Below are 12,636 nucleotides of genomic sequence, written 5' to 3' on the forward strand. Positions count from 1 at the left end.
CCAATGGGCAGGGGTTTTCTTGAATCCCTTGGCCTGCTGGGAGAACCTATATATTCAGGTGGAGTCAGGTGATCTATGTTCTGTGCCACCTGGATGGCTGTCTGGGGCGACGTGTGTCGTATTGCCCGGGCTGCTAGGCCAGAGATTGGGCCTATCCTGGGCACATCTGGCTGCTAGGCTGTCTGAGGACCTATCCAGAAACAATGCAGGGTTGGGATTGCGGCTTGCAGGGTAGCAGCCTCTTATCTGGTGATAACCTTTGGGCTCTGGACATCACTCCCAGCTGGGTTAGCAACATTCTTATCCCAATCAACTTGTAAGATCCGCGGGGGTAGAGTTGGAGGGACAACCTCAAACAGATGCTCTCCACAGTGTCCACAGACGATCCAAGGCCTCAACTGCGTGGTCAGGCCAGAACACTTTTCACAAATAAGTCCCAGAGACTCGTAGCCTCCAACCGTATACAAGGCAAGCTTGCCCTTCGGTGTATACCGCACTCCGGTGTCAGTCAGGAAAGGTTTTGTATCGCTCTGACCCAAATAAACACCTGGAGCATACTTTCTCCAATCCGCCATCTCACTCACGAACTGTGCCATCTTTCTCTTCAACCCACAATCAGACACGTGTGGCAGCACTTCCTTATCCTCCTCTGCAGAGCGGGAACTCCTCCTTGCGGCACACCAAAACTGTACTGGAGTCCATTTTGTAGTCTGTATTAACCCTCACAGCACTGGCGGGAAGTGTCAAAAGACCAGGCTGATCCTCTCCTCTGAGCAGTGAGAATTGATGGTTCTTCCCCACATTGATAATACACATGACAACACAGTCCATTAGAAGTGTAAAGGTTACTTGCCATCAACCCACGGAGCCAGACGAAATCCAGATGAAGCTGAGGCCGGTTGCTAAGGGCGATGGCTGCAGATATAACGCCTTAGCACCACATTGGGTACCAAATATAGAAAGGTCCCAGGCCTCCTATGGTCTAATGAAAACCTCTAGGGCCAGGGATTCTTCTGTATATAGTGGGTTGTGAGGCATAGTGGGTGCAAAAATAGTGAAAATCATAGGGCGCCAGACACTTCTTGGATGTAAAAGAGGTTTTATTTCTCTTAACAGTCCTTTTTGTAATTTTGGGGGGGAGAAAGGGTTAGGGCCAGGACACCCTTAGATAGTTGCAACCTCAATTAGCAGACTCCGAGACTTCAATAGGAGGACAGCCGTGCAGGGAAAGGCCTCCAGCAAGAAGCCACATCTACATGTGCAGGAATTCTATCTCCTATACCAACAGTCTTTAACAGTTCCTAACACAAAGTGTAACAGTTCTTTCAGCTTCACTACAACTTCTTGTAGTTCTTCCATACACTGAGCTCCCTGTCTCTCACTAGACCCTCTGATTCACTGCCATTAAATTCCTTGAGCTCCTCCAATCTTCAGGGTGGTATCTTCCTCAAGCGTCACCCCCGCTTCTCTGCTGGGTCCCTAGTTGGCACTTAAGATACCTCTCAAGCTTCACCCACACTGGCCCGCGCGGTCCCTAGCTTGACACACATGGCTTCTCTGCAAGCGTCACCTCCACTGGCTGGGTCCCTGGCTTGATACCCACTGAAGTTTCCCAATTCTTCACCATCCCGGTCTGGTGAGAATGCTGCTCTGGTACTTGCTTCAGTTACTCATTGTGGTCTTTGGTAATAAGGCGGATAGTCCCTTACTGGGTACAGCTTCCCCTCTACCCCCGACCAGGACAGGTTCTCCAGCCGACAGAACCATCACTTTTGGTTGGACTGCAAGCCGCAATCCCAACCCTATGCTCTCTTGCTTCTGGATAGGCCCTCAGACAGCCTAGCATCCAGATGGGCCTGGAATAGGCCCAATCCCTGGCCTAGCAGCCCGGGCAATATGACACACGTCCACCCTGGCCATTGGCTGAGATACCCCACATATCCATAACCTGACCTTGGGTTGCCCTTCTCATATCAAGTACCCAGCCACCTAGTGGTAGAAGAGAAAAGTACAACAAGGCCAAACTAAGGGAGAAATCAATAGATCTCTATCAATCAACCAAGATAACTACTCCTGGCAAATAAATTTGTGAGGAGCTCCTTGCCTAAACGACAGGGTGCTACATAAAGAAAGAGACTTGCACAATTTTTAACATGTACATTAGTAAAAAATGACCACACCCCCCCAAATAAAAAAGGTCCATGATGTACATCCATCGTCAATCATGTCATCCAGCTATGCCAATCGTGTCAATTAAAATCAACACATCTGCTGAAAGAAAAAATCCTGCTGACCGCCAATATGATTGACTTCTGCCCTCCTCACTCAAGACAATGACAATAACAAATATGGTCAGGTGGCGCCATACATGCCCCTTTGTTTACATGGCTGGGGATTTTTGGCCAATAAAAGAATGCAACTGTTTGCTACAGATGCCTGCCACTTCCTTAAAAGCCATTGAGGGGAAGGAAGCTTTATATACCGTATATAGATATAGTCAAATAGCCAAACGAGCAAGAAGCCCGGTGTTTGGATGAATGCCAGAAAAACCAAACTTTGGTTCAAACTTGTGTCCATCCCTAATAATGTTGATGAAGAGAGCAGGACATGTTTGAGGTCTAGCCTAGGTGCCAGCTATGGCCCCCTCCATAGATACAGTAGAGTGAGAGTAGCCACCCAGACAGGAGGAGTATTACTGGCAGGACCACAAGGTGAAAATAAGGAAAAAAAAACTAGAAAAAGAAAACAAATGCAACCACCACATCTAGGAACTGGTAATCTGCAATATATATATCACATTTTTGTTTTTAGATTTATTTAACTCATAAAATGAAGACTCTCAACTAATAATGGGGCTATTTTTAGGCTGATTAGGCTAGCATCATAGACACAGGGAGGAAAAAGATGAAAGAAGAAAATGATCATTTAGATCCGACCTCCGGCCTCCCCTTTGCACAGGTATACCCGGCTCCTCTCCTGGACTGAAATGGCTTCCTCTGCTGGACCCTCCCATCTGCCTGCATTACATCATAGCGAAGCACTGAGACCCAGTGATGACATCACTGAGTTTTAAATAAAAAAAATAATGAAAATGGGAAGCTTTTAATAAAACATTTCATTATCATATTGATGACGGGGGGGAGTGGGGGGCGCGGCTGAACCCAGGAAGTCACTATATAAACAGATTAAGCACCAGCTTTAATTACTTTGTTTCCCCATAAAATGAAAGGGAAGTTAAACTTGAGGACGTGCGGAGATGTCCAAACATAACCAGAACATAGGAATGGTGTAAAATGCTGATTCTGCGCCAGGATAAAGGATTACATCCGTGACATTATGTTGTGTAAGACATCCTCAGCAAATTGAGCAACACCTTATCCCAAAGTATATATAGAGGATAAGAATTCCTGAGTGGTCTCATCCCAGGAGAAGCCGACCAAGAAAGTCCCCCGGTACATTGTATTAGGTATGGAAACTTCTATTATTATTATTATGATTATTATTTTTATAATGATGAATATTAATTTTATTATTGTTGTTATTACTATTATTGTTAATATTATTAGTATTTTTTATAAAATTAGGTAAGTTATTTTTATTTTTATTTTAAAATGTGTTTCCCCATAAATTGAAAAGGAAGTTAAAGTTGATGACGTGCAGACATGTCCAAACAGACATAACCAGAACATAGAAATGGTGTAAAATGCTGATTCTGCACCAGGATAAAGAATTACATCCGTGAGATTATGTTGTGTAAGACATCCCCAGCAAATTGAGCAACACCTTATCCCATAGTATATATAGAAGATAAGAATTCCTGAGCGGTCTCATCCCAGGAGATAGCCGATCAAGAAAGTCCCCCGGTACATTGTATTAGGTATGGGAACTTCTATTATTATTATTATTATGATTTTTATTTTTATAATAATGAATATTAATTTTATTATTGTTGTTATTACTATTATTGTTAATATTATTATTATTTTTTATAAAATTAGGTAAGTTACTATTATTATTATTATCATTATTATTATTATTATTGATAATAATAATAATAATAATAATAATAATAATAATAATAATAATAATAATAAAAAAAACAATAATAAATATTTTTATTATTATTAGTATTATTATTAGCATTATTATTTAGTATCATTCTTATTATTAGTATTATAATTCTTATTACTATTAGTAGTAGTAGTATTATTATTATTACTAATATAATAATAATAATGATAATTATCATTATTATTATTATCATTATTACTATTGTTATTGTTATCATTATTATTATTACGCATGTTATTGTTATTTTTATCAACATACTCAAATGTAATGTACATAAAATTATGTATACCTTATATACTATGTTATTGTCATAGAGTAATACTATATCTTTGAAAAGATTAGAGAGGAAACCCGCGCTATGGGAATAAGGTATATATATATATAGCAATACAAATAATATACAATTGGGCTGCTGCTGTAGTGTAAGGTGAAAACCCCAAGAGATGCAAAAAAATGAATATTAAACTCAGCGCTGCTCCTGTAACCTAAAAAAATGCAATATCTAGCATTCAAATACCTATATCATCATATACAATAACATAATAGATTACTTACCCTGTTTCCCCCAAAATAAGACCTAGCGTGATTGTCGGTGATGGCTGCAATATAAGCCCTACCCCCCCCCCCCCCCCCCAAGTAAGCCCTAGTTAAAGTCCTTGTAGGTCTTATTTTCAGGGAAGGGGTTATTTTCGGGGAAACAGGGTAGGGCTTATTTGGGAGGTAGGGCTTATATTGCAGCCATCACTGACAATCACACTAGGTCTTATTTTCGGGGAAACAGGGTAGCAATATAGTATAAAGTGTTCTGTGCAATTAAAGTGCAGACAAATAAAGTTCAATCATACAAAATCCATCCAATATGGTGTGGCTGGCATAAAGTGTGAAAGCTCAAAGCTATAAAAACGCATCAATATATCCTTCTAAAAACACATCAAAAGCTTCTAAATAGTTACAGTATACTGTGGCTTTGGAGGGTTTTTTTTTCCAAGCAAATCTTCTAAGCAGTTTGCGTTAATTTGACTGCAAAATCCCTCCATCAGTTTCAATTAAACACTAAACTGGTCTTTATTGATCAGGTGGACAATGTGGATCTCACTCACCATCCTCACCCTGTTCCTGGTCCTGGAGAGAGGTTGCCAGGGTGCCAGCGAGGTGCCAAAGAACCAGGAAGAGGGTAAGATACAAAACTATACAAAATGTGCACATACTCATAATTACTAAGGAAAACTTTAGCCGAACTAAAGGGTACCATAAAGGGTTTTGTAGACACCTTTTAGAATTTTATCAGGCTGCCACACCAAAATTGGTGGTGTTTGTGGACAATTCCTCTAACTGTCTCAGACAGGAACATAGATTTGCCATTGCCCAGCACTGAGGTCAGAATGTCCATACTGGACAGTCCTTCCACAGTAAGCTTCCTCCCTCACCACCCGCTAGGTCTATCAAACTGACAAGCACATGGCGGAGGAGTTTTGTACTAGGGGTGGGAAAAGCCTGATTGGGAACTGAGGGATTCGTTTTCCATTAGGTCCTCCATGCTGTTGATTCATAGTCCAATAGCAGGTTTTGAACTCAGTCACAAGTAAGGTGGACCTGACAGGAAGCTATTCTCTTAGTGCCCTATTAGGTTCCACCCACCCAATAGTGGTTTCCTAAACATGGATATTGCTATATTTGGGTAATGACATCACCAGTATCCCCAACCCCTCCGTTTACATTTAGCTTCCAGCCAGGGAATCTCCCAGCCAACCACTGAATAGGGCCAGGCTTACAACACTGTGCGTGAAACTGTCACATATAAGTGTCCCAGCGTAGACATGCTTTGCTCTCAGCACTGGTGGATCTCTGTACCCCAGATATGGAGGCTGTGGTTAAAACCACCCAAGTTTGGCATATGTGGGGCTAATGTTACCAAAACCTAGGCAAATGCTTGTCTGAATTGGGCACAGGTAGTCCTAAAGGGAACAGCAGCTGGAAAGTTGTCCTTAGACTTTTAATGAATTCCTCTGATTGTGCTGAAAATGAGAGAATGAAAACTGAGATGGGTGGATAGATACTGTGTAGATAGAGATAGATGCAATATACTAGTTACAGGGTGGATTCCTTAAAATAAATTTCCAGGCTCAGGGAACCCCAGATAACAAATATTATGTCTATAGCTCACAATAATTTTGTGTGATTTCCAGTGAGAAGAACTTACATTGGTGATCAGTGAGAAGAATGCTCCTTACATTGGTGATCAGTGGGAAGAATGTCCTTTACATTGGTGATCAGTGGGAAGAATGTTCCTTACATTGGTGATCAGTGAGAAGAATGTTCCTTACATTGGTGATCAGTGGGAAGAATTTTCCTTACATTGGTGATCAGTGGGAAGAATGCTCCTTACATTGGTGATCAGTGAGAAGAATGTTCCTTACATTGGTGATCAGTGGGAAGAATTTTCCTTACATTGGTGATCAGTGGGAAGAATTTTCCTTACATTGGTGATCAGTGAGAAGAATGTTCCTTACATTGGTGATCAGTGAGAAGAATGTTCCTTACATTGGTGATCAGTGAGAAGAATGTTCCTTACATTGGTGATCAGTGAGAAGAATGTTCCTTACATTGGTGATCAGTGGGAAGAATGTTCCTTACATTGGTGATCAGTGAGAAGAATGTTCCTTACATTGGTGATCAGTGGGAAGAATGTTCCTTACATTGGTGATCAGTGAGAAGAATGTTCCTTACATTGGTGGTCAGTGAGAAGAATGCTCCTTACATTGGTGATCAGTGGGAAGAATGCTCCTTACATTGGTGATCAGTGGGAAGCATAGGCGTGCGCACAGGGTGTGCCAGGTGTGCCTGGGCACACCCTAATCGCCTTGTGTGGTGCATATTCCCCCCTGTTTAGACCACTGATATTTCATCCAAAAAAAAAAAATGTTACAAAATAAAATAATTTAAAAAGAATAAAAATAAAACTACTGACACTGTCCACTGCCCTACTGACACCATCAGTACATATACACATGCATATGTATTTGAGCTTTGGGGTGCACACCCTAATGCAATAGGCTGCGCACACCTATGGTGGGAAGAATGTTCCTTACATTAGTGATCAGTGAGAAGAATGTTCCTTACATTGGTGATCAGTGAGAAGAATGCTCCTTACATTGGTGGTCAGTGGGAAGAATGTTCCTTACATTGGTGATCAGTGGGAAGAATGCTCCTTACATTGGTGATCAGTGGGAAGAATGTTCCTTACATTGGTGATCAGTGAGAAGAATGTTCCTTACATTGGTGATCAGTGAGAAGAATGTTCCTTACATTGGTGGTCAGTGAGAAGAATGCTCCTTACATTGGTGATCAGTGAGAAGAATGTTCCTTACATTGGTGGTCAGTGAGAAGAATGTTCCTTACATTGGTGATCAGTGAGAAGAATGTTCCTTACATTGGTGGTCAGTGAGAAGAATGTTCCTTACATTGGTGATCAGTGGGAAGAATGTCCCTTACATTGGTGATCAGTGGTAAGAATGTTCCTTAGATTGGTGGTCAGTGGGAAGAATGCTTATTACAGGAGAGGCTCCATAGACAGGCTGGGTTACGATAGCGTTTTTCTTAGAGATATGGTGAGACAAGCAGGCCTGGTAGATGTGCATATTAAGCACTGCCCTGGCAGCACGGGATTCACATATCAGAGAGGGAATAGTCAGAGTAGGATAGATAGGTTTTTTTTAAAGGAGAACTCTGCTTTCTCGGCTCCTGAGTTGAGGGCGGTGGAGTTCTCTGACCACTGTATGCTGTCTGTGACTCTGAATGCCTCGAACACTCCACCCAGGGGAAGGGGTACCTGGAAACTGAATTCGGCTCTCCTGGAAGATGTAGAGGTAAGATAATCCTTTGAGGATTTTTTTCAGGCACAGGTTTCTATTCCAGACTTTTGCAGCAGTAAGTCAGAGTGGTGGGAGCTTGTGAAACAAAGGACAATTGGACTTTTCAAGGCCATAAGTAAGAAGAAGCAGCTTGGTAAGTACATTGCCTACCAGCATTTGCGGAGGAAGCTTGATCGTCTTGTCTCGTATAGAGGAGATCCAGGGGAGATCTCTGAGGTGAAGTTTCTTCTTAGGAAGTGTCAATACGACCGGCATGCCTCCTTGGTTCTGGAGAGGGATTATGGAAAATATCCTAGGAAGGACTTCTGCGCTACTACCAAAAAGAACGTATAAAAATAAACGTGATGCTGCAAAATCAAAAAATAGTGAACACCCCTCACTAGTAATAAAGCTAAGAAAATGCACAATAAAGATAAATTGTGTATGTGATTTCGCGCACCAACTTCTCAATGAATAACGTTAATACATAAAACTGTACAACTGATAAGATTCCTCCAATAAATCAATAAATAAAAATATAAAAATAGAAGTGAGTGTCCTTCAATAATGTGAAAAACATAAAAAACATGAATCAAAGTGACTTCAGTGTTGCTCAATCACATAAAAAATATCATATATAAACTGTGACTTTTTAAGTGGGCATGCGTTGATTGGTGATCTGGTGACTGTTCGTGGCAGTGAAAGCCCACTAGGGGCTCCCAGAACTCTCACCTCAGTGACACAATAAAAGTGCCTGTGTAAATTCTGTGGATCTATGCTTGTTCTGGTCCGGTCTCATAGCTAAAAGATATGTTAAAATATAATAAAAAGTGGATATAAATGGAATCTAAGAATTGTAATTATCAAATTGCTGTGTATAAAATTGATATAAATATTGTGGTCCCCAAACTTGTGAAGTACAGCACACCGGAAATGAAGTACTGAGTTTACATAAATAGGAATATACAAAATCTAAAAATCACTAATAAAGCAATTAAGGTCAAATTCTATATTTAACCCTTCAGGTGCTAATGTTCTAATTCTATGTATCCACTTCGACTCCTTCTGACTGAGGGTTCTAATTTTGTGGTCACCTCTCCAAAATTTACTATATTTCTCTATACCCCAAAATGATAGTTCCGTGGGGTCTTTGTTACGTACTAGCGCGAAGTGTTTGGATACATTGTGTTTCGGACAGCCTTTTTTAATGTTTTCAATATGTTCTTTAATTCTAGTTTTCAGTGCCCTCTTAGTCCTCCCTACGTACTGTAAATTACAGGAACATTGTAAAATGTATACTACCCCCTCTGTATAACAACTGATAAAGTCCTTTATTGGGTAAGTATTTCCCGTGCTTGTTGCCTTAAACTCATGTTTCTTGCCTTGAAATTTTTTCGCATGTGTACATGCATAGCAGTATTTGCAGGGATAGAACCCTTTACCATTAAAAAAGGAGAATTTATTTTTCGGAGGTGGTTCAACCACATTCTTCACAATAATATCCCTCAAGGTGGGAGCTCGTTTATAAATGATAGATGGTCTCTCAGGTAAGATCCTCTGTAGATGTTTATCTTCCTTTAAAATATACCAGTATCTTCGGATAATCTTTTCTATGTCTTTAAACTGAACATTAAAATCTAAGATTAGGCTTGGTGTTTCTGAAAGTAGTTGTGCTTTCTTAGGTGCATGTATCAACAAATAGAAGAATTAAAATCTAAATTAGAACCACACAAAGAGGATCGCTAACACGCTGTTTTTCACTGTTATTTGGCGCATCTATGTTTACTTTCATGTAAGCAGCTATATTTTTAATAAATTCCTTGGCTTAACTATATTACCCGATTGGAGTCCTTTGCTTTTAATTATCCCTATGTGGAGCCCATCTACCGGAGGAAGTATCCCTACCCCGGAGACGGAATAGGACGCCAACGTGAGACCGGACCAGAACAAGCACAGATCCACAGAATTTACACAGGCACTTTTATTGTGTCACTGAGGTGAGAGTTCTGGGAGCCCCTAGTGGGCATTCACTGCCACGAACTGTCACCAGATCACCAATCAACGCATACCCACTTAAAATGTCACAGTTTACATATGATATTTTTTATGTGATTGAGCAACACTGAAGTCACTTTGATTCACGTTTTTTATGTTTTTCACATTATTGAAGGACACTCACTTCTATTTTTATATTTTTATTTATTGATTTATTGGAGGAATCTTATCAGTTGTACAGTTTTATGTATTAACGTTATTCATTGAGAAGTTGGTGCGCGAAATCACATACACAATTTATCTTTATTGTGCATTTTCTTAGCTATGGAAAATATCACTCGCCTGATCCTTACCAGAACTGTAAGCAAGGCATAGCAGTTAAGACGGTCATAGGCCTGAGGGATAGTACGGGTTCCCTGGTGAAGTCCAGATCAGGGATCCTTGAGATCTTCAGGTCATATTACGCAGACCTTCTGGGAAGAAAGGACCTTTGTCGGGAAAGGATGGAAAGCTTTCTGGATTCTACTCCAGGATTGGGAAATGGTACGTTGCCTTTGATAGATTTGACAGAACCAATTTCAGTGGATGAGGTAGTTCATGCTATAGAGAAGCTGGCTACCAAAAAATCGCCTGGGCCAGATGGGTTGACAGCTGAATTCTACAAGTGTTTTAAGTCCATTCTGGCTCCCTTTTTAGCAGAGGTTTATAACAGCTGTCTAGAAGAGGGTTCCCTCCCTCCCTCCATGAGGCAATCCGCTGTGATTCTTCTGTCAAAAGGTAAAGACCCCTCAATGATTGAGAACTGGCGCCGCATCAGTCTTCTCAATGTTGATAGAAAGATCCTGGCGAAGATTCTTTTTTGGCGCTTGTCGTCAGTAGCAGGCGATTTGTTGTCCAGTCATCAGCACTGCTCGGTCCAAGGTAGAAGTACCTTTTCAGCGGTTTTAGCTGTCCGGGAGGCTTTGGAACGATGCAGGGCTGCTGGATGGAGAAAGTACTTGCTGGCATTGGATCAGGCGAAGGCTTTTGATGGAGTCAATCATGAGTACCTGTATTTGCTACTTGGTAGATACGGCCTGCAGGGGAGGTTTATAGATTGGCTGAAGACATTATATAGAGGGGCTGAGAGCTTCCCACTGGTTAATGGTTGGGTTGGACGGCCTTTTGAGGTTGGCTCTGGTGTGCGCCAGGGATGTCCTCTGAGCCCCCTGTTATATGTATTCGCAATCGACCCCTTCATAAGAAGGCTAGAGAGTGGATCTTTGTACGGGGTGCCTTTGGGAATTGCTGGTGTGCCGCCTCTGAAGGTCGTGGCCTATGCCGATGATGTGTCTGTTATTGTCTCTGGGACAGAGGAGGCTCAGGAGGTGGTCTCTATGATAGAGCAGTACACGGAGGCTTCTGGTTCTAAAGTCAACCATGAAAAGAGTGAAGTTTTCTGGATGGGTGAGGAGGGTGAAAGCTTCGAACTTCCGGATGCCTTCCCAGAGCCCCAGCAGGAAATTAAAGTGTTGGGCATCAAATTTGGTCCTGGTGACTATGGTCATTGAAATTGGGAAAGCAGGTTGGTGTGTGCCAATGCCAAAGTAGTAAGCTGGAAGAAATGGAAGCTTTCCTTGAGGGAGAGGGTTGACTTGATCAAAACATACCTGGTCCCAATCTTTTTTATATGTCAGCTTCGTCTGTATCTTGCCAGCATCTCTCTATGCAAGGGTGTACAGCTGTTTTTTCCAACTGTTATGGGGAAGTAGGCTGAACCTGATCAAACGCAATGTAACTTACCTGTCTAGGCGGGAGGGTGGCCTAGGAATGGTCAACCCAATAGTTTTCTTTTCTCTGCTCTTTTTAAAGTACAATCTTGGTAACATGCTAGCAGAGAACCCGCCGGGATGGGTGGGCATTTTTCAATCTTGTTTTAGGCCTTTTCTGCGATGCTGGGAAGATGGCGGGCCAGTGAAAAGTCTGAGAGTCCGACATGGCAAGCTTCCGGCTTATGTTGCCCCGTGTCTGAAAATACTTCGGCAGTGGCAGGTGACAGTGGAGGATATCAAGTCCCTCCCCAGGAAGCTTCTGGAGAAGAGGATTTTGAGCTCTGCTTTCAGTGTGTCACTGGCCTTAAGGGATTGCCCAGGCTCTGTAATGGGGGGGGGGGTTGCGTTTAATCAATTTAGAAAGAATCCCCTTGAAGTTTAGGGATCAAGCCTGGCTCGCTTTCCATGGAAGGCTCTATGTCAGAGGGAACTTGAAGCATCGCCCTGTGGATGATCGGGATTGTCCTAGAGCGGAGTGTGTTGGTAAAGTGGAGTCTATGGACCACTTTTTGCTGCAGTGTCCCTTTAACATAGAGGTGTATAAAAGGGTGGGGAGGGCTCTAGGCATCCCCTTTTTCTATTGCATGAGTTATGCGGAGTGGGTGTACGGGGCATTCCCGACTTGCTGGGATTTTGATTTGGATACACTGTTTTTAGTTAGTATAGTTGTCCGTTACTTCACATGGAATGCACGGTGCCAGATTACCCTGAGGAAAAAAGTCCTCTCTGTTGAGGTGGTGGTGCACGATATTCTGGGTGAGGTTGGGAAAATTCGGGGTCTTGAGAGGGGCAGGGAGCCTCGGGCGGTCTGGAAAAGGGCGTGGAGGAATATTAGACCTGCCTTTGGTGAACTGCCCATCTCTGGGTGAGGTGCTCTTCTTCTTTTTTTTTTTTTTTTCTGTTTCTTT

At 42.0% G+C, this 12,636-nt stretch overlaps 1 protein-coding gene across 4 annotated transcripts in view; it reads left to right on the top strand.

Moving 5' to 3' along the window:
* Positions 1-3,189: 3,189 nt before the first annotated feature.
* Positions 3,190-12,636, top strand: part of LOC141148273 (microfibril-associated glycoprotein 4-like) — a 32,865-nt gene continuing 23,418 nt past the window's right edge. Inside the window, exons 1-3 of one of the 4 annotated variants that reach the window (XM_073635545.1) lie at positions 3,190-3,466; positions 3,637-3,877; positions 5,148-5,245. In XM_073635545.1, coding sequence (XP_073491646.1) covers positions 5,155-5,245 — 91 coding nt within the window. In that variant the 5' untranslated portion in view covers positions 3,190-3,466; positions 3,637-3,877; positions 5,148-5,154. The remainder of the gene's footprint in view (positions 3,467-3,636; positions 3,878-5,147; positions 5,246-12,636) is intronic. The other 3 variants (XM_073635548.1, XM_073635546.1, XM_073635549.1) reach the window with 3 other exon arrangements.

Source organism: Aquarana catesbeiana, linkage group LG06 (assembly GCF_042186555.1).
Source record: "Aquarana catesbeiana isolate 2022-GZ linkage group LG06, ASM4218655v1, whole genome shotgun sequence".
Classification (NCBI taxonomy): Eukaryota; Metazoa; Chordata; class Amphibia; order Anura; family Ranidae; genus Aquarana; species Aquarana catesbeiana.